At 36.3% G+C, this 23133-nt stretch overlaps 1 protein-coding gene across 3 annotated transcripts in view; it reads right to left on the reverse strand.

Moving 5' to 3' along the window:
- Ppp1r1c (protein phosphatase 1 regulatory inhibitor subunit 1C) overlaps positions 1 to 5800 on the reverse strand; it is a 96990-nt gene extending 91190 nt beyond the window's left edge. For 2 of the 3 annotated variants that reach the window (XM_042688389.1, XM_042688388.1), the window contains exons 1-2: positions 5720 to 5800; positions 3266 to 3326 (exon numbers count right to left, since the gene is read on the reverse strand). In XM_042688389.1, the coding sequence (XP_042544323.1) occupies positions 3266 to 3326; positions 5720 to 5800 (142 nt within the window). Of the gene's footprint in view, positions 1 to 3265; positions 3348 to 5719 lie in introns of all 3 variants that reach the window. The other variant, XM_042688387.1, reaches the window with a different exon arrangement.
- Between the last annotated feature and the right edge of the window lie 17333 nt (positions 5801 to 23133).

The raw sequence follows: 23133 nt of genomic DNA on the forward strand, positions 1-23133 counted from the left end.
TCAAGTAATGATGGAAAGTAAAATAGCCATTTACTACTGCATAGAGAGGCTACTTATGTATAGGCTTCCCTTGATATAAAACTGTAAGAACCGTATCAGTTAACTACAAATAACAGACAAGTGAAAGCCCACAGACAATGCTATGTTGTGATAAAACTTTAGAGAGATTGTCACAGATATATAAGTCCACTCAGAGGAAATGAGAATATGGGAAGAATGTTAGCTATAAAAGCTAACTTGGATTAATAGTCCCAAAAATCATTTGAAAAGATAATATATGTCTATGGTGATTTCCTAAACCTAGATTTCGAGCCTCTATTACCTTGTTACTGATGACTATTTAAAGTTATTCCTAGAAGCAAATACTTTTGTTCTGCCTCTTCTACCATATAAACCAAGTCTTTGCTATCAGTCTTCCCCATTTTTCCGTTTTGAGTTAAACGGAAATACTAATTTATGTCAAAGGGTGATATATTTTTAGTAAAATCAGTATCTGTTTCTACAGTTGAGAATTCTAGGCCATCCATTAGTAAGGAATTATTGGGATGCATTTTGCTCAGGGTAATCCTTAGACCCCAATCCTCCTACCTATTGCCCTCTGTGTATCAAGTATGAATTGCCTGTCTGGCCTATTTGTAGAGATGGGGTCTCATTCATGTTTTGCTGAGGCTGACCTTGAACCTCAATCTTCTTGATCCAAGAGGATGTTTTACTGTTCCTGGAATCTAACCAATCAAGTGTTGACCTCATCTCTGAGTTTAGAAGAGCAGAGATGAACCATCAAACAAAACAATCTGAAATCACATGTTAAAGTATTTTCTCTCTTGTTGCCTACCATCAGAGCACATAACTATACAAAAGACATAGGTATATCTAAATCTAAAACAAAAGGATTCTTTTAAATACTTTCATAATTAAACATTTCTGTAAACTTCTGAAACTTTGAAAAAGAGTTAACTTAAGATGTAACCATGTAAACTATTTTGATCATTACAATAACTGTGGGTAGAAGGAATGGCTTTTATAAGTCTTGTTTTATAGAAGATAAAGAAAAGCTGGTGACATCCCTTACCAAAGACCATTTGACTAAAAAGAATAGAATCCCAAGTTTGTATTTTATCTGTTTTTCTTTGGTTGCTAATTGTTTGTTTGTGGGTTCTTGGAGTTATTCACACAATAACCATAGTGAAGGATCATTGTTACTATGAAATCTAGGTTTGAGGTTTTTCTGAAAGAATAGACCGCTACTCCTAAATCTCTGCTTCTCACACACACTGACTCTGAGAACACCAGGCCAAAACCCACTGCTCCCTTTGTAAATTATTATAGTTTTTGTGAAGAAGGATAAAGGTATAGAAAGATGATATTACTAAAATAACATTTGTGAAAATGCTGCTGACTTCTAATTTCTGTCCAATGGTGCTTATAAACAGAGAGAAAGAAGAGGTCACTTAGGAAAATAAGGCAGCACCATGCATGACTAGGAAGTATGGTAAGAAAAAGATTTCTAGAGAAACACACATACTGTTTCTCAGGAATATTTAAATATTATGCCAAGTCTACTAGGATGAGTGGTCCAGGCAAAGGATTTATTTCAAGCTGGGTTTGCTTGTTTGTGGGAACTCTCTTTAAAGAGTTGTCATCATCTTTCCAATCTATCACTTCTCGTAAAATAATATTAGAGAACTACTTTTCCTTTTCTTATATATACTCCTCCTGTGTAAAATGACATACATTTGGCATGAAAGAGGCAGTAGTTGCTATTTGAGAGATTCAAATGAGATCTATAGAGTACAATTAGATGACTTCACCATGCTTGAACAGCAATGGCAGTTGCAGAGCTTGGAAAGCTGCTTTGTAGGAGAGTGAAGCACATCTAGGACTCAGGCATTCTAATGGGAAAGACATGATCAGGTGTGGTGGACATTTTAGCACCATGAGCAAGACAATGATAGAAAATTGCTCTAAAATTACATTGAAACTGCAACAATTCAATTAGAGTTGTTTGTAAATTGTAAATCTATATCATTTGCACCAATTATTCAACCAAAATATAAATTAACATTTACTAAGTGATATGGTATATTTGATGATTTATTTTAAATGTTATGGCATTTAAAAAAAATAGAGGACCAAATGATAATGCTTTGTTATTAAAATTCAGGAAATTATAACAGCAAGGAAATTATATTACAGGGAAGAATAAGCTTACTTATTGCCTATCAGCTGAACATTTCCCTATATTTTGACCCAGTGATGATTAATTATGAAGATATTCTTTTCTCCTTCTGTGTTTAATGGGAATGAGTCTGAAAAATTCAACAACCTGGGTAGATGTACTATGCTTTGAACTACTCAAACTTGTTTTCTTTTTGGCCTTCCTTCGAAAGGGAAGCATCCAGCTTTTAGGCCATGTAAGGCCCCAAAATCAGCCTTGCCAAGACAACTGGAGACTGGGCCTGAAATTCAATAAATGTAGGGTTTTTTCATAGCAACATAAACATCAATACCAGCTAATATGGCATCCAAATGGATCTTGCATAAAAAGTTCTTCCTATCAACCTGGTTACAAATTAATGCAATGATCTCTCCTATCCTACAAATATTTCTAAAAGCAGTATTTAAATGTAAGACAGAACTCAGCCCACTGAGAAAGTAAGCAATGCCTGTGTATTGAAGATAATAATTCTCGGCCAAGAATAATAATGTAGTTTCAGTTTTTATAGGAAATGGGAAACAAAACCTCAACAAATGGATGCAACCATTCTGAATGGCTCTCAAATGGGCAGTGCTGAAAATTGATCTGATTACTTGTCAATTGCATTATTCAGAGATGACATCAGCAGCAAAGCTTTAGCTAGTGCTGGCTCTTTGCCCACTCTGACATAAATAAAAACCTACTCTGTAAAAATATAAGCATCTCAGGGGCTGTAATTTGAAGCTTGAAACTTAATTAAATAACTTTTTTCTAGTATTAATAAGCACTGAACCAGATTTCATACACCTGAACTCATGACAATCAATGCTAATAAAACTTTTCACATCATATCACATCCAATGTCTTATTCTATAAGCAAAACAGGCAGTTGGCTGTTTTGAGCCCTGTATTTCTGATTTTGGTCATGATCCAACTTATAGACTAGCTTGGAAGAATATTGCTAACTGAAATCCTAAATGGAATTTTTTTGACAATCCCATGCTATTTGATGCTGTTCAAACAATCATATTCTGACCAATTAGTATGTAAGATAACATGCCTCTTTACCTGGGGGGTTGCTTTCATTGAGAATCACAAGTGATGCTGGTGTAGGTCTTCTTTTCCTGATCTGTGAACGACAAATGGTCAGCTAATGTGAGTGAGAATCAGACAATGTCCCCAGCTGCTCCACAGCTCACAAGCTGCCCATTTTTATCTTTTCCAGCATACAAAAGCAAACTTCTGAAAGGTACACAGTGTACACTTGCTATTTTAAAATAGAAATCCAACTAGTAGAACTCAGATACAACTATTAACTTTTTTGATCATATAACTATATTTCTAAAGAAAAGAAACAGTTGTATAAAATCAAACAATGCATACAAAAAAGTACAAGTTGGCTTGCTAATGTTAATTTTATGGCTCTCTCTTTTTTAATTGTAAAAATAGCATACAGAGGGGTTACAATTACGTGGGCAAGGTAACGAGTACATTTCTTATCAAGCATTTGCCTCCTCCCCCTTTGTTTCCCCTTCCAATCCCTTCCCATCTCCTCCCCTCATCCCCCTCCCCCGCAACAAAGTTGTAAAGTTCGTTTTTTGACATAACATATTGGACATCTCATTGTTGCAATGGGACCAACTGTATTCCTCTTTAAACAATTGGTTTTTTCCCTTCTCCTCCACAAATTATCCAACATCAAATACACTGAAAACAGTGGTTATACCATGGGGGAGGGACATACAAAGTAACAAAGAAATATCTTATAAATATGTTAGAAACAATAGTGAGAAAGAAAAACCATTTGAGTCCTTATCTTGGGGTTCATTTCACCTACCATCAACTTATCTGACTGTTTCTGCTTGTCTCAGACATGTACTAGCAATCCCACTTTGGGGCATTTACCCAAATGATCACAAACAAGACCATACTAAAGCTACCAGCACAACTCTGTTTATTGCAGCATTATTTACCATAGCTAAGATATGGAACCAACCCAGATGCCCCTCAATAGATGAATGGATCAAGAAAATATGGTATATATAAACAATGGAATTCTATGCCTCCATCAGAAGGAATGACATTGCCCCATTTGTTAGGAAATGGAAAGACTTGGAAAAAATTAAATTAAGTGAAGTAAGCCAGGCCTAAAGAAACATAGGTCCTATGGTTTCCCTTATTTGATGGATCTCTTGAAGATTTGTAATCATGATGAGTTCAAGAGCCATTGTTCTTATCTCTAAATAGGATTTAGGGAATTTGGAAATCTTAAATTCTTAGCATGTGTCATAATTAAATTAACATGTAAGTTTCAAATTTCAACTGATATTATTAACTTTTTACTTTCTACTACAATATTTAGAACAAAATCAACAAAAATGAATATAGATCTTATTGCAATATGTTATTTGTTTAAAGGCTAAGAGTTATTGGTGGGTTCATTGTTTAGGAGTTACAGGAGCATATTTTGATTAGAATCTCTTATTTTGAGTATCCTTCAGTTTTTAAAAAACATTCATATATTTCCAAATATGTATTCAGCAGAATAGAGGATGATAAAATGTACATTTAACATCTTGTTCAAGATTAAAGCAATGCTCCTTAAGTAGATAAACAGAGTCAAGGTTATCTTCATGTAGCCTGGTCTCAGTGGGTTGAATTATAATGAGAAGTATCAGGTTCAATAATGATTTTGAAGACTTTGTATCAAATATCAGAGCTTATTTAGGTTTCAATTAATTAATTAGATTGATATCCTCATAGATTTTTTTGCCTTGGACTCTGTTGTACAGTATATCTGTAGTTGAATCATAAATGATCTATTAAAATGGTGCCATTGCATGAAGAGTCTAAGTACAATTAATGTATGCTAGTAAAAGGAGAGAAAGAGCAAGAATCTAAGGAAATATGAATATGAAGCATGACACAAAGGCAAACCAATATTAGACACAGAAAAAGAATTAAGTGTTAGAGCATATTATTTTTGACATCTAATTAAATGTTTTTAAAGCTATACATATACCTACAAACATTACCGATCACATATAATTATTCCTTGTTACATAATGAGAAGTATATTTTAAAATATTAAGCCCATAAACTGAAATTGTGATGAGCTTTAGTACTTTTATTGTTACATCAATCTTTTTATTTTATAAATAATGAAATAAAATATTGCTAATATAGGTAATGTTTTCAAAGTTGCTCAACAAAGTCACCAATGACAAAAAGTGTCACTTAAAAGTTATTTTTATAAGCAAAGACAAAGGCTTATGGCTCCAAATTGGAATTTCTTTAAAGTCATGCGAATTTTGTATGAAATATAATGCTATTCAAATTATAGCCAATGGATTCCTAATGCAACTCAAAATACAAGCGCTGATGGAAACCAACTTATTCCTCTCTCATATATTCTAGGCAAATTTAGGGTTTGGCAATTTCAAGAGGTAGAGAAACTTACAAGGAATAAGAATACATATTCTTATCATCTTAAATAAGCGCTCCCCACCCAATTCCCCTTACCTGCTCTGCTGCCTCTGGTGCAATCTGACTCTGGAATAGTGGCACAGCAAATTGTATCTTTTTGGGGCTGTTGGGTTCCATGTTAATAATGAGAGTTATTCAGAGATGTGAAGAGCTTAGGAGGATGAACCCCAAATGGTTTCCGGAATGCTTCCACAGGCACACTACACCACACCACACACAGTGCTTTGTAAGAAATAACTGTAATTCCAGGCAGAACAACTGAAGATGCCGCGGTTATTAACTCCTGGTCCTTCTTCCGCAGCCACAGTGATGCCCGGCTTGCCTGTTCCCCCACCAATCCCTTGGATCCTCTCAGCACAATACAGAAAGCAACAATAAGCTAATTGTGCGCCTGTTCACTAATACACATGCCAGACAGTCACTCAACAGCTAATTGAAAATGCAATGCTAGCCTTGAAGAACCCACTGCCCTGGGATTTGAAAGAAAGGCTCTCTCCACTGTACATTACTAACCGGCTGCTCAAAAGTGCAATGTAAGCTCCCTCAGAGTATTGCAGGATGGACCATTCATTATTGATGAACAGAAAGCAGGAAGTGTTCAGAGTGGAGAAGGGCAGGGTTAGGCTATAGAATCATTTCACTTTTTGTGGCAATTTATACCACACACTTTTGCTACCTCATACTCAAGCCACCAAATAGAACAGTCATGGAGGGTAATCCATAACTAATAGCATGCATGTATATATACATACATATATATTATTTATCCATTTCATTTCAAGATCTAATTTGGTTAGATCACATGAAGCTGAGCGGCAATATATCATGAGATCATCAGCATGCCTGCACGGAGCAAATCTTCCTCAAACTCCTGTTTGACCATTAATAAATTCTGTGGCCTCAAGCAAAACAGATGGTGAGTAGACCTCCATATTTTTTAAGAGAAAAAGTGAGGGAGTTGGATTTGATGACCTTTAAGATCTCATTCCGTGTTAATGTTCTGCTTTATATAGTTCACAATTTTCATTATAGTGGAAAGTACTGAACAACTAAATTTAGCCAATAGCTGGGAAGTCATTGCTACTGAAATGACCTCTATTTTTGTTTCAAGCGCAGCCAGTGATAGCGCCTGACTGGAAGAGCACAGAAAAAGGCTTAGTGGAAGGCTAATGGTATCCAACCTTGTGGCTTATTGCCAATCATGGAGATGCATGAGAAACGGAGTAGAAAGGATAGCCTCCGGAAAATCAGGATGAAGTCATATGGCTTGTGGTCCAGAAAGATCAGGACACTGGAGGGACCACCACCTTAATTAATATAAAACACAAGATGGTAAAATTACCAGATAACCTTCACACACATGGACATTTTGAGAAAGAAACCTGAAAATTAAGTTATTTTAATGGAAAAAGAATTGATGTTCTCTATTTCCTTATTTGAAAGGTATTCTTTTATGGCTACTCAGTTTTTATTAATTTTTTATTGTGAAAATACTGTACAGAGGGGTTACAATTACATGAGCAAGGTAATGAGTACATTTCTTATCAAGCATTGTTGCCTCCTTTGTTTCCCCTTACCATCCCTGCCCTCCCATCCCCCCCCCAAAGTTGTAAAGTTCGTTTCGAAATAACATCTGGTACATCTCATTGTTGCAATAAGTCCACCTGTTTACCTACTTAAACAATTTGTTTTTTCCCTTCCACTCTCCAAATTATACTAACATCAAATGCCATGAAAACAGGGGTTATACCGCGAGGGAGGGACATACAAAGGAACAAAGAAATCATCTCATAACCCAGAAATGAACCCACAGACCTATAGCCATCTAATCTTCGATAAGGGAGCTAAAAAAATAGAATGGAAGAAAGACAGCCTCTTCAGTAAATGGTGCTGGCAAAATTGGTTAATCACTTGTAAAAAAACTACAGCTAGATCCTTATGTATCACCCTACACCAGAATCAACTCCAAATGGATCAAAGACCTCGGAGTCAAAGAAGACACTCTGAAAACATTACAGGATGGAATAGGAGAAAGTCTAGGTCTCCTTGGCACAGGCCGAAATTTTCTTAATAGAGTCCCAGAAACACAACAAATCAAAGAAAGGTTGGACAAATGGAATTGCATGAAATTGCAGAGCTTCTGCATGGCAAAGGACATAGCTATCAAGATCAATAGAAAGCCCATGGATTGAGAGAAGATTTCACTAGCCATACAACAGACAAGGGTCTTATATCTAAAATATACCTGGCTACTCAGTTTTTAAATGTATTTTGGGCATTTACTATATATGATTAGATATTGGTTACTATTTCAGGTTTTACAAATAAGTTTCCATTTTTTCTTTAAGTTCTGAGTCCATAAGGAGAAGTAATCATAATGATTTGAGTATGCAATGTTCTGTTGAAAGAATATGGAAAGTAGTATGAATTATTCAGGTATTTTCTATACTGCTAATGGGAAAATCAAATGAGAAAGTAGACATGAAGACACTTTTTAGGTGGAGAAAAGTACTTACCAGTAAGTTTGCAATAGGCTCATCCAAATGGGGTTGAAAGGAAACATTGGTTTCAACATTTCATGTAAAATCCTATAAAAAATCTTCAGAGATTAAAAGGTCATTATAACGTTAGCTAAGTATAAGTATGCCAAAGTATTGGGAAATTTATGTAGTCACTTAATCTCATTAAAGAAATATTTGATAAAAATAAAAAAAATTACAATGCAATACAAAAAAGTCTTCAAAAAGAAAATCATTGATGAAATTAATTCAGTGAGTATTTCTTGAAGTTATACAAAATGCTAACCGAGAAAATATATTTAGTTAGGAATTAGTTTAAACTTCCTCATAATTAATTCCTTCAGTTCAAAGCCCAGCCCTGCTACTTATCAAGTTTATCAGCATGGGAAAAGAGACTTTTTTCTTGTGACGCTTAGATAAATTCCTAAAAAGAGCTCATTAAAAGGTAGATATACATCACTCAATAAGTGATAGATGTTAATTTTTTCCCAATTAACTTTTTTCAAAAACATTAATCATATGTATCTTTATCCTGAATTGCTAAGAATCTCTACCTATTAGGAGAAAATTGATACCAGCTGCCATAACAGGAGAAAAAGTGAAATTTCATGTATGTATTATGGTACAACCAGCAATAATGTGATTCTGCTTAACTCATTTTCCACTTTTGAATAGTTTTACGAGCCATAATATCATGGAGACTTTGTAGAACCTTGAGCTTTGTAGTTGTTGTTGTTACTACTTTGCTTTCCCCTCATGCTTTTTATGCTTGCTTGGCTGGCACTCTAGGACTTGAACCATGCAGCCATTGCTGGTTTATTGTTTGTTACATTAGGGATAGTGTCTCCAGAGTTTTATGCCTGGGCTGTCTTCCAACTGAGAGCCTGGAGATGTTAGTCCTCTGAGTAGCTGGGATTACAAGTGTGTACTAACAGCTCTTGGTCCCTCACTTAAACTTCATGTTCTTCATGAGGCTAACTCATGTTCAGACATCAGGACTTGGCTGGACATTATCACTTTCAGAAAGCTTTTGTAAATTTGCTCCCCATGCCCACACAGAGTTTAGACCACCTCTTTTGTTCTCCTAGAGTACCCAGCACATGTCTCTATTTAGCACACTCATTACCTGTCCTTCAAGCATTTAACGTTTTCCCCTGTACATATTCTCCTAGCAAACATTTGTTGAGTAGATGCTGCATTCTATTCCTTGCCGGACCTTTTACTATGATTCTAAAAGAGAGGTTGTGGTAACAAGGATTTTTTTTGTCTTTTTTTTTTTTACTGTGAAAATACTGTACAGAGGGGTTACAATTACATGGGCAAGATAATGAGTACATTTCTTATCAAGCATTGTAGCCTCCTCCTTTGTTTCCCCTTCCCATCCTTTCCCATCCTCCCCCTGCCCCCCTAATCTTCCCCACCCCCCACCTCCCGCATCAAAGTTGTAAAGTTCGTTTTCGACATAACAACTTGTACATCTCATTGTTGCAATGGTCCACCTGTCGAAATCCTCTCTTTCTTTCAAGACAGGCTCTTATTATGTAGTTCAGTCTACTTTAGAACTGTTAATCCTCCTGCCTCAATCCCTCCAGAGTACTGCAATTTATTGGCATGCATAATGTTTCCCATAACTGAAGTCCCTTTCAAGCTGAATTATCAATTCCAAAATTACCTAAAATGCAACGTTATAAAAATTAATCACAAACTGCTTTGTTAAATGGCAACTCCTTTGTACAACTACTTGAAGATTTCATATACAGTATCAATAGAGAATAGAGACTCTACAGTTGGGTTTGATGTCACCAAGCTGACTTATGAGCTAATAAAGACAAACAGGTCTGTGTATAAAATGCGGAGTTGAGTCCCACTAATCTAAATTAAATGAGTGGCTCTCTCTAAGCACCTATGTAAATAAAATATGAGAGATGGTATTTTGCAGAAATGGTCGCAATAATATCTCCCATTCCACATATTGTTTTGAAACCATCTTTGCTACTCACTATCAAGAGAGACAGAGAGAGAGAAAGAGAGAAAGGCAATTTATCTCCTCTTGAATCAGCTGGCTTTAGTGACTTATCAGTAATGAATAGCATATAGAAGAAGCGATGTGTCCTGATGATTACCAAAGCGAGGTCACAAAAGACCAGAAAAACCCTGTTTTGCTCTTTTTTTTTTCTCTTGTAACACTTTCTTTTCATTCTTCTTTCTGGGAATGCTCCTTCTCATAAATCTGCCACTACACTGTGAAAAAGTCAAAGCCACACTCCCATCTGAACCTAGACAGATATGTGAACTATACAGCCTCAAGTGTTTTCATCCCTAACTAAACACGTCGCTTCCAGCTGGTTGAATCTTCAGAGCTGATACATCAGCGATCAAGATGAAAGCAATAGCTCTCTTTCTCTGACTAAGCAGACACCCCAGATGTTACCTCCAAGGTCACTTTCTTTAGAACTCATGTGATATGCAGTGAGAAGCCAAGTCACTTGCAGAAGTCACAGGTGGACTCTTGTCCACATCACCAGTCACCCAGACTTTGAGTATGTCAGGCATCCCATGAGCTACACGAGTGAGGGAGTCATCCATAATTCCAGCCCTGACCATGTAGGTCATCTCTAGATGTTTGAGTTTCCTCTATAAAGGCCCTAGACATAATGATTGGAACAGAGAGAATTCACCCCACTTTGTTCTGAATTCTTCATATACAGAATGATGAGCATGAAACATGATGGTTATTTACGTTATCTACTTTAGAAAATTAGTACATAGTCAAGAGTAATTCCTGGATATAGTTAAAATCATCAACATTCTTATGTAGCCAGATATTAGGGTGATAACACAAAAGAAAAATCCACTTGAAGATATATGCATAAATATATGAGTCACTGTCAATAAATAATTGAAGACATGGGACTAGGTAAATTTGTCCAAAAACACATAAATATCAATGAGAAGGCTTGCTGGAATGCTAACAGACTCAATATCAAGGCAGAAAAGATGGGACAAAATGGAAATCAACACAATGCGCCGCCCCTCCCCCCTCCCCCCCCCCAGCAAAAAAAAAGATTAGTCAAAACAGGAGAAAGATCAGGAAAGAATACCAAGATGGAAATCATGGTTAAGGAGAGTTTTGACAGGTAGATTGTGATCATCTTTGTGAAATTGCAGAAAATGTAACTAAAAATCAAAAACCATACCTGAAATCCTAGCTACTTAAGAAGCTGAAATAATGACAATGGCAGCTAGGTTAGCCTAGGCAAAACGTTCATAGACCCCATCTCAAGACGAAAAAAAAATAGGCATGGTGGCATGCTACAATACAAAGTGTAAGTAGGTATGATTAATAAAAGGATAGAAGACTTATCTCAAAAACAACTAAAGAAAACAGGGATGGCTCAAGCAGTAGTGTTCTTGTTTAGGAAGAACAAACCCTTGAGTCCAAAAATCATTACCACTAAAAAAATTTAAACTATATATTTATTTCAGTAATTGGGTTAGCGTATATAGAATCATTTTGCTAAAGAAACCAAGAGACACACAGAGAGAGACAGAGACAGAGAGAATTGCAATATAAAGGCTGCAGTAGGAGAAAGTGCTACATTGTCAGCCAGCATGCCTTATGAACATCAAGCTCAGGCAGAGATTGAAGGAAGCAGAGAGACAGGGTCTGTGGGGAGCTATCATCCAAGGCCTTATTTGAATGATCTCCAGCCTGAACCTCCAGTACACAGCAGCAGAATCCAGCAGCAAGCATAAAGCCTGGAGGATTGTCTTAGCATAAAACATAGGGAGTTCCTTGTAGGGAGGCAGAGTCTAGCCTTCATAAAGGATGCACTCTGAACTCTCCACTGCTTCCTTGTTTTCTGCAGAAGTTTGGAAGGGCACTCTGATGTGGGGGCTTCCCAGGGTCGGCACAATAATAACTGACAAACAGCAACCACAGGGCTGGAGAGCCACCCTCAGAGACAAAATAAAATGATCCAGATGCTCTCCAAGTTTTCCCAACGTGACCCTTCCTTCATATTCTAGCAAAGTATATATAATCAGAATTTACATCCACTGACTGTAAAGCAGGTTCTCACTTGATCTGATGAAATATCTCTGGACAGTCCAGTGACAAAGATGCTCAATCATAACTGGCAATCTCAAATCACCAACTTGCTGAAGAAATTGGAGCAGACCTGACTCATTCAAGTTACTGGAACAATCCAGAGTTTTTGAGGATCATGAATAAAAAACTACTACCCATATTTAGACACACTCAAATGTGATTTCAGAATGTCAAGGATAAAGATAACATCCTAAAGGTTTCTCAAGAGAAAGTTTTTGCCAATGATGCAGTTTTCTCCTAGCTACAATCAGTGACAATAGATGCATCTTGGTAGTAGACATATAACAAAGTTCTGAAAGAAAACCGTAAGAATTTGGAGTGCTTTACCCAGCCAAATTCATTCAGAGTGAGAAAATTATTTTTAGATATACAATGACTTAGAGGCGATGAGTAATTCCTCAGCTAGTAGACGATCTCCAATGCTTTAAGGTCTTTCATCAAATCCATAGAGAAAGCAATTGACTTGAATTGTCCCAAGATTTGAGTGAGATTCATCATTGTAAGTGATTCTGTTCACTTAAAGTTGCTGCCTTTTTACCCCTTATGATGGATATCAGACACAATCGTGGTAATTGCCAAAATTTTGCTAGACTCTTAAACTTTGTATTTATTTTGCAGATGAAGAAAGGCATTTATTGAGAAACTGTTTTAAATGATTGAAGAAGACAAAGGACATCACTTCTAATATAGCTATGCACTATAAAATGCACGTACATTCCTTAAAAGGTTGGTTTTAGTTAGTAGAACTACTGGACCCATGCCAGCTACTGCTACAGGCTTCCCCTGACCTCAGGAGACTACAGAGATTTCTCAATTGCAGTGTTCAGAGGACATTTTCCAACCCTTAAATGATCTCTTTCCATGCTACTCTTTCATGTTTGGCTGTGTTTAATTAGTCATGAAACCCCAGTTACTAATGGAAAAATCTAAGATCCTAAGAGAAATATCAAGTGGCTATATATACAGTTGACATTGTGTAAGGCTTAGATTTGTCTTAATTGTAGAAGAATCCCATTTGAGAGCAAATATAAATTTCTGTACAAACAATATGGCCTTTCCCAATTACAATTTGTGACAGGAACACCTGATAGTAAAATAATATAAAAATACTAGGGTTTTCTTGATTGAGTCCTATATCATATTGTATTCTATATTACAGGATTTTTATTGTCTTTAAGTAGTTGTACAAAGGAGTTGGCACTTAAAAGCAGTTTATGAATACAATGTATCTTGATCAATGTCACACCTTTATAGCATGCATCTTTTGATGAAATAATTTGGCAGATATACTCTGATCTGAAATTTAGGTAAACATTCCAAGAGCATATTTGCACATTATTTTAGTTAACAATGTATTCACAACAATCTGAGGATATTTGTGGAAGTGGCAATCAGCACATACATGTTTTAAACCAACTCTCAGTATTTGTTCCAATTTTCTTTCCTTAGCCTAATAAATTTGTTAACCTAAAACTACACATAAATATATAGTCCTTATAATATAAATACTCCAAGGTGGCATACTTGACTCATTCAAATTTCATCATTTATTCTCAAATCTTGCCTTTGATAACATGTTAAAATTTAAATGAGAATTTAAGTGGCAACATACAGGGAAGAAAAGATGAGAAACATGTCCACATAAGCCACAAATTAATTCATTCCCAGAAACAGAAACTTGATGCTAACAGAAATTGCTGCAACAACTTCTTCAAATTTAAGAGAACAAGATATAAATTAAATTAAATTAAATGTGCATATAATTTGAAAGTTTCATGCAATATACTTGTCAGTGAGCCAAGACATCAAATGATGCTATACTCTTACTGAATATGTTTTTACTTGTTCAAGAAATATTCTTAAATAGTAATTGAAATATGCTTATACAGTCAGGTGTAGGCTGTATCCCCACTGTCAGAGAAAACCTACTTTTTCAAAAAAATACCCTTTTTTCCGACTTTATACCTCAGCAAATGACTTTCAGTTGATAGGAGAAAAAGTATACTTTTACTCCTTGATTGTCATTATAAGGTTTGCTTTTGTTTGTTCAGTCTTCCTGCCTCCTGATCTAAGAGGTAAATGGCACATGCATGTTCAACACTTTTACACGGTTTAGTTTCTTTTGGTTCTAACTTCTACTTAAGCCCCAAAATGCATCCTTTTTAAGATGATTGCCACATTGGCATCATGTTATTTGCCATGAATTACTTCCAGCAAAGACAAATATCTCATTAAGAATGAATGTCTGAGGGTGTTTGCCCTGTTTCTTGGTAGGGTGATGGTCTGGCGTGACTGTAATCTGGTTGAAGTATGTTTTTGATCTTATATGTTTCACAGCAACTTGCTATGTAGAACTCCAGTGTCATTCCACAGTCTGCTTTATGTGAATTTGAAATATTAAGTCCTTTTTCTTTATCAGTTACTAACCACTCAGTTTTTAAAGTGTAATTAACATATGACTCATTACATTGCTTGCATAATATATATGCATAATGATTTTGGAAGCAAAGATAGCATGCTTAAATCAAAAAGAACATGAAACATCTAACAGTTTATGATGTGCTAAGCCTTATTTCCCAGCACAAATGATGAATCATGGAACAAAATTAATGATATGGAGCAATTAAGAAAGTATGATAAGTACATCAATTTAGGCGAACACCTAGCGCTTTACAGATAATGGGAATTTAAAACTCTAATTTCTAGGCAGTTCTCAGTCCATTGAGCCTCCTCTACCCTGAATAACCCAAGTCCTTTCCCAGTGCTCTACTATTTGTGTGATGGTCACTTTGCTGAGAGCACACATCTACTATACTCTCCTATGTAATTCATCAAATACTTCTTTTAGGTCCAGGTTCAAATACTTCCTCCTTTAAATGGTTATCTCAGAACTCTCAGGGTGTTTTATTTCACCATTCTCTAAGCTTTCACTGGGTTTTATTTACACATTCTGCTAATATTATCTAATATTATCAAATAATATCTAATAACAGATGACTAGCCCTTGATGTCTACATCTATCACAAAACAAGATGCTCAGCAGGTCCTTGGCCTCCTCTTCAGTTACTTGCCATGTTGAAACCTTTTTTGCCCACCATTGTTTCTCTCACATATCCTCATCTTGAATTCTTTCTCTCATCTACTGAAACATGTTCATCAGTGGGATTTTCAGGAATCACTCACAGTCATTGGACTTCCTAAGTCATTGTATATCTAAAAATGTTTTACTTTCCCACATGAATGAATTTGGCTGGGTAAAGCACTTCAAATTCCTATTGTTTTATTATTGGTATGGTGGTGGTCTGGAGTGGCTGTAGTCTGGTTGAAGAATCTTATTGATTGTACTTGTTTCACAGCAACTTGAAATATAGATCTCCAGTGTAATTCCACAGTCTGCTGTATGGGAATTTAAAATATTAAGTCTTTTTCCTTTATGAGTTACAAACCATGTAGAACTTTGATATTCTCTATTACCAAGTTGCATCCATTGTCACTGATTGTAGCTAGGAGAAAACTGCATCATTGGCAAAAACTTTCTCTTGAGAAACTTTTAGGATGTTATCTTTATCCCTGACATTCTGAAATCACATTTGAGTGTGTCTAAATATGGGTAGTAGTTTTTTATTCATGATCCTCAAAAACCCTGGATTGTTCCAGTAACTTGAATGAGTCAGGTCTGCTCCAATTTCTTCAGCAAGTTGGTGATTTGAGATTGCCAGTTATGACTGAGAATCTTTGTCACTGGACTGTCCAGAGATATTTCATCAGATCAAGTGAGAACATGCTTTACAGTCAGTGGATGTAAATTCTGATTATATATACTTTGCTAGAATATGAAGGAAGGGTCACGTTGGGAAATATTGGAGAGCATCTGGATCATCTGGAAGCCCCCACATCAGAGTGTCCTCCCAAACTTCTGCAGAAAACAAGGAAGAGGGGAGAGTTCAGAGTGCATCTTTTATGAAGGCCAGATTCTGCCTTCCCCATATTTTATGTTAAGACAATCCTCCAGGCTTTACCCTAGAACAGGCCTTGCTGCTGAGAACTGCTGCCGTGTGCCGAAGGTTCTGGCTGGAGATCATTCAAATAAGGTCTAGAATTCACTGCCTGGATGATAGTTCTCCACAGGCCCTGTTTCTCTGCTTCCTTCAAGCTCTGTCTGAGCTTGATGTTCTTAAGGTATGCTGGCTGACAATGTAGCACTTTCTCCTTCTGCAGCCTTTATATTGCAATTTTCTCTCTCTGCTCTGTCTCTGTCTCTGTCTCTTTTTCTCCTGGTTTCTCCAGTAAAATGGTTCTATGCACGGTGCTTCACAGGAATCCCTCAAAAGTGCTTATCTGTAACTATTTTTTTTTAACTTAGGACATATTAAGTATATATTATCTATTAAAATATTTTGTCATTTTAATGTATTTTAATAGGATTCCTGAAATTCCAACTGGCACTTAAGGGCAGCCAAACAGAGTTCAGTTCATAATGAATTTAAGGCATCATGCATTAGAGTAATCTTTCTGTTTGCAATGTATGCCAACTAGAAACTGTACCCAAATTCCTACTGCCTGGATTACTTCATCTTTAAGTTTAAGGACCAAATGGTTATGGACACATGGAAGAATAAGATCTGATTTTTCTCTTAGTGGAAAAAAACTAAGAAAACAATCGAGGAAAGGCAGAGAGAAAGAGGGGAAAAGAGATGGTGAAAGGTAAAAGAGCAAGATGGAAAGGAAGGGAATATGAGAGGAAAGAAGAGGAACATAGAGGAGAAACAAGGAGAAGAGAGGGGAGGAAAGAAGGGAATGGAAAGCAAAGATAAGAGGTATGAAGGGAAATGAACTGGATGGTAGAAATAGATGATGGAAAGCTTGTTGTATGACACGGATTTTCTTAAGCCCCTGTGGATCCCCAGTTCTCCCACTTAATTAGAGAATATGATTTGTAAGATTCTTTTCCTTTTAATCTTTGCATGAGTCTATCAACTAAATACCTAAAATTAATAGACCTTACCAGACCACTAATTTCAAAGACAGAAGCCATCATTCTAGAATGGGATCTAGGTATTTATACAATAGGGAAGAATTTACTTTCATATTCTTTTTGGTAGTTGCTGAGCAGTTCTTTTGCTTCTTTTAGGTAATTTTCCACTATTTTTCTTAGTTCTTCCTTTGTAATTCAGTTATTTATTTGTCGCCATTTCTACCAATGCTCCTCCGTAATTATACTTGTTGCCATTTCTACCAATCTGGTAAGGCACTAACTGATAAGAACGTATGAGCTGATAATGATTGAGGACAGATGCCTTAGTCAGCACAGACAACTTTTTCAGGAAATATTTTTCTTTCATTTTTCAGTTTTTTCTCTTATTAAGGAGGAAAGGGAACATAAAAATAATGTAGTTGAATCTTCCATAAAAGGTTAATTTATTTTAGATTATTCAAGCAGCTAACAATGGCCCTTGACCGTGACTACATTAATTAAAAACTTAATTGACTTCCACAAAGTGCTAGCAGCACTTTGAAAAGATAATCATGTGGGCAAAGTTGCTCATAACTATAAACCCAGATACTCAGGAGGTAGAGATTAAGAAGACAGCAGTTCAAATTAGTGAGACCCCATCAAAAGGGTTACACACCTTCTTGTGTAGCTGTGAAATCACCTGTGTGATATGGTAAGATGATCAAGATCCTAGGAAGGCTCTGGGCCTAAAAATAAAACAAACAAGGAGGTATAGCTTTAATGATAGAACACTGCCTAGCAATTGCAAGGCCCTAATTTAAAAATCCCAGTATTGATGATGTACTAAAAATAAAAATAAAAAGATAAAAATCATACTAGTAAAATCATACACTATAAATGGCATTGACATTGAGAGGCAGGCATACTATCCAAAGTCTTCTTAAATGATAGTCTGTGGTCACACAGTCATCCCCCTCTGCCCAATCTTAGGTCTTTAGAAAATACAATTGTTTTTATGATCTTAAACTTCTTCACACAGAATGGGATCTTAACTTCCCTGTTGACACTGAAATGCTTAATTTCTTGTTCTTTTTATTTTATTTTTGTGCCAGCACTGGAACTTGAATTTGTAGCCTGGGTGTTATTCTTTAATTTTTTTTCTTCGAGGCTAGTGCTCTACTACTTGAACTCCAGCCCCACTTCTGGCTTTTTGCTGGCTAATTGGAGACAAGACTCTCATGAACTCTCCTGCCCAGACTGGTTTCAAACTACAATCCTCAAATCTCAGCCCCCTCAGATTGGTGCCTGGGCAATTTCTTATTCTTCTTTACATTCACACAGATGTCAAGATACCCTTCCTTACATATTTCTGACAGCTTTTCTCAATTGCAAAATAGAGCTAGAAAGTTCTAGGCTACCTACTGGATAGCATAAGAGAACTTTTGTAAAGGATATATTTACTGAGTAGTGACAAGTTATGGAGCATCAAACATTGCTCTGTGTAGTGAAAATTCAGAAACATTCTTTACCATACAATAAAAGAGAGCTCTTGTTGATCCAGATACAAAAATAAAAAGCAGGACTGTCAGGTGAATAAGTATTATGTAGCATTATTTATCTGTGTGTGTGAATATTAGTCATTGCCACAATCACTTCTTAAAATGAAGTTGCTACATTAGAGGGAAGCTTCTACAGAATTTCTAATTGTAAGTTTTCAATTCATTCACTGGTAGTTAAAAAATAAGAAGTCCCGATCAACACACTTAATTCTAACAGAACACTGTTAGAATGTAGAGTAACTGAAATTCTTCTATAGTGAGCTGAAGCTCAAGTGCTCTAGGCACTTTGTAAAACTCGGTTTGTTTGTTTTGTGTTGGAGTCAGGATCTTGCTATGCAGCTCATCCTGGCCTCAAACTCACAATCCACCTTCTTAGCCAGAGCTGAGATTACAGCCTTGTGCCACCACAGCCTATGTTTGTGGCAATGTTCATTACAGCTAAACATATGCACATTCTCTCTTTTTTGTGGTCCTAAGGATTAAATTCAGAACCTCACTTTTTAGGCAGGCGCTTTCCCATGCAAGCCACATCTCCAGCCCCTTTTGTGCCTTGGCTATTTCCAAGGGAAGGTCTAACGTTTTGCCAGGCCAGCCTGACCTGTGGTTGTTCTTGTGCTTCTCTATGGCACTGGGGATAACTAGTATGTGCCAGTCATTGGTTGAGATGGAGTGTCATGTAGTTCTTTGTTCAGGTTGGCCTTGACTGGTGATCTCTAGATCTTGCTTTTCAAGTAGCTAGGCCTACAGACTTCAGCCACCATCTCTGGCTAACATATGCACATTACATGTGACCCACTCTATTTGCAGGTATTTGCCCAACATATCCAATACAATTACAAAAAAAACAGCATTACTCACAACAGTCCAGATCATAAACAGTAGAAATGTTTACCAACAATAAACTGTAAAACAGTTATAATACAATATTGCAAAGAAGTAAAAAAGAATGAACTTTTGCTAGATGCTGCAACACTTCCAGAATGTTGAGTGAAAAAGCCAGACATATTATATGCTTCATGTGAGACAAAAAAAAAAAAAAAAGTAAAACTAATTCTAATGACAGTACCAGTGATTGATTACTGGTTAGTCTGAGGAAGAGTTTGTTGGTTAGGAGAAGGTATGCCATGACCGCAAGGACTTCTGGAATGCTTGTATTATTCTCTTTTATTCTGTCAGTCATGAGGCTTGAATTCAGGGCTTGGGTACGGTCCCTCAGCTCTTCCTCTCAAAGCTAGCACTCTTATCACTTTGAGCCACAGTGCCACTTTCAATTTTCTTGTGGCAAATTGGAGATAAGAGTCTCATGGACTTTCCTGTTCAGGCTGGCTTTGAACAGTGATCCTCAGATCTCAGCCTCATAAGTAGCTAGTATTACAGGTGTGAGTCACTTGCAATGGGCTTGTATTCTTCTATCTTGATGTGGTATTACAATTATATCCAGGAAAAGGGACTCATTGAGCACATCCTGGCTCCATAGACATCATTGTCTCCCTGCATTCCCACCCAAGCTCACTCAATTACAGTGCATACATACAGTATTCCCTGCATTTCCCCTTGTCTTCTTTATAAGTCTGATGCCCATCCCACAGCTTCTGCATGTTGTGCCTTCAGTAGCTCTCCTTAGAATGGACGCGGCTTAGGCATCCCCTTTGGCCATTCCTGTACAGAACTAGAAGTGTCAGGAAGTTTATGGCCCCAGAAAGGACAGCAGTGACAAAAGAGTGTTTGGGGTTCATGAAAGACCAGCTCCTTCCTTTAAGACAGGAAATCTCTGGAGTGGCATGTCAGCTGGGCAGCCCCCTGAGGCTGGAACTTGATCTGAAATGGCTACTTTGACATTTCTTTCCCTTCCGTGTCCTGCTTCCTCTCAGCCTATACTGGGTTCTCCTAGGAGCACTTCTTTAACAAAGCTCTTCCTCACAGGTTCTCAGAGTGAATCTTGGAAAACCAGACTGAAAGCAACCACATTAAAAAACCCAATGATTGGGGCTGAAAGGTGGCTCAGTGGTAGAGTGCTAGCCTGAATTCGATTCCTCAGCACCACATAAACAAAAAGAAAAGAGCCGGAAATGGTGCTGTGGCTCAAGTGGTAGAGCACTAGCCTTGAGCTGAAGAGCTGAGTGACAGCGCCCAGGCCCAGAGTTCAGGCCCCATGACCAGACCATATATATATATATATATATATATATATACTAATGGTAATGACCAGATTTTTGGCCTCCCAGCATGAACTCAAATACTCAAATACTCAAAATAGAAACAATTCTGAGCAGAAAAAAAAAATCTATTTTCATGAATTTTATTTTCGTGTAACTCTGACTGGAGTAATAGTTCTTAACTGTATGCATAAACAATAGAATAAATGTGCTATGATTTAAACAGAATTCCAATATTTTTAAGTGGCTCAAAATATAAGTTTTACCACTGGGCATTAGTCGTTCTGTAATGCTACTCAGAAGGTTGAGAACTGAAATTGTGATGTTCAAAACCTCAGCGAAAACAGAAAGGCCCATGAGTCTTTTGTCTCTAACCAGCCAGACAATTTAAGTAAAGTTGTACTTCAAGTAGTAGAGAGCCAGCCTTGAGCAAAAAAAAAAAAGCTGCGAATTCTAGGTTCTGAGTTCAAGACATTGCACCATCATAAACAAAAAGAAAGTTACTTCCTATCTTTGATAAAACCCAGATGGTCTCTAAATTGGTAACTTGCTAGATAAGTGTTAACATCATTATCAAATAGAAAGCATGTTAGCACTTCTTATCCTAATTCAAACAGCTGGTGTGGTTTTATTTTTGCCCAAAATCTATTTTAAGGTTTAACAATATGAACATCTGGTGGTGTGAGATTTAGCAATAACTACAGTAAATCAATAAACATTACGCAACATTTCACAAAAGAATTATGTAATATTCACATGGAAATTTCAAAAACAATATATTTACATCTGTATTTCACAATTTTAATTTACTTAAAAAGCTTAATGTATCTTTAAATGTTTAGAAAACATGGAGAAAGGTGTTAATTATCATATTACTTAATTAGAGCAAATGGTAATCAAAATTTGCAAAAGAAATTTGTCACATGATGAGAGGAATCAAACACAAAATGCATAAATGTAAAAATATAGAGAGACAAAATTAGTCTGAAGCATATCAAAATTTTTGTGTTACTCATTTGGACATGCTTGAATTGATGATTATAATTTTTTCCTTAACAATCAGGAAACATGTCATTTATGAAAAAAAATCATAAATGAGATTCTCCTTCTAATTCAAATGTCCCTCACACTAGTCTTTAGTGTGTAAATGTCATCTGAGCTTGGGAAAGTATGTCATCATAAAGGCTTGTATGAATTTAGGTGGAACAATGAACTTTGATCATTTTGAGTTGTTACATATTGCCTAGGAAACATTCGGAAATAAGATAACAAACAGAAAAAAATAGAACTGTTTTTGTTTGTCATGATAACATTAAACAATCAGACATTTTACTAATATCAAATTCTTACATTGAAAAATACTGAAAGGGAAAAGATGAGCACATTTAAACACAAACACATGACCTTTATGTGGAGGAAAAGAAAATATATTTGAGTGGTTCTCCTTTAAGTAATTTCTCATTGAACCCTTTCCAGATTCTAAATGTCAAATCAATTTGAAGATATAGTAGAGGGAAAAGTAATATGGAAGAGGGAGCAAATTACAGAGGAAAAGCACAGCTGAGAAAGCAAGAGATTGTCAAATACCACATTTCCATTCTTTCAACAGGTATTAACTATGATTCTGGGGTGGTTTATCTCATACTTGGTGTTTTCTGTGACTTACATTTTTATTCTAAGCATCATAATGTATGTTACAAACACGAAAACTCTAGAACACCTGCATTATTTTCTTTGTTGCATAAATGGACTATTGAAGTTGTCACAGGATAATAAAAGACAAAAAATTAAATAAGGCTTCAAGCATTCACATGATGAGATCAAAGAAGGATATTCTTAGGAGTGGATCACAAGGGCTCAATAGCTATGTGCATATGATCAAATGATGCTTCTCCAATTGATTCCAAGAAATGGAATCAAGAGGTTTTCTAATTTAAGTTTTTGTGGTGCTTTTTGTTTTCTGCTTTCTCCCCTTTTGTCGCTGTTTTTTTTTTTCCTGTTTTTGTTTGTTTGTTTGTTTGCCAGCTCTAGGGCTTGAATTCAGGGATTGGGCATGGTCCCTGAGCTTCTTGTGCTCAAGGCTAACACTGTGCCACTGTGAGCTACTATGCCACTTCTGGCTTTTTCTATTTATGTGGTATTGAGGAATCG

This window comes from Dipodomys spectabilis, unplaced genomic scaffold (assembly GCF_019054845.1).
Source record: "Dipodomys spectabilis isolate Male_0828 unplaced genomic scaffold, ASM1905484v1 ptg000115l, whole genome shotgun sequence".
Lineage (NCBI taxonomy): Eukaryota > Metazoa > Chordata > Mammalia > Rodentia > Heteromyidae > Dipodomys > Dipodomys spectabilis.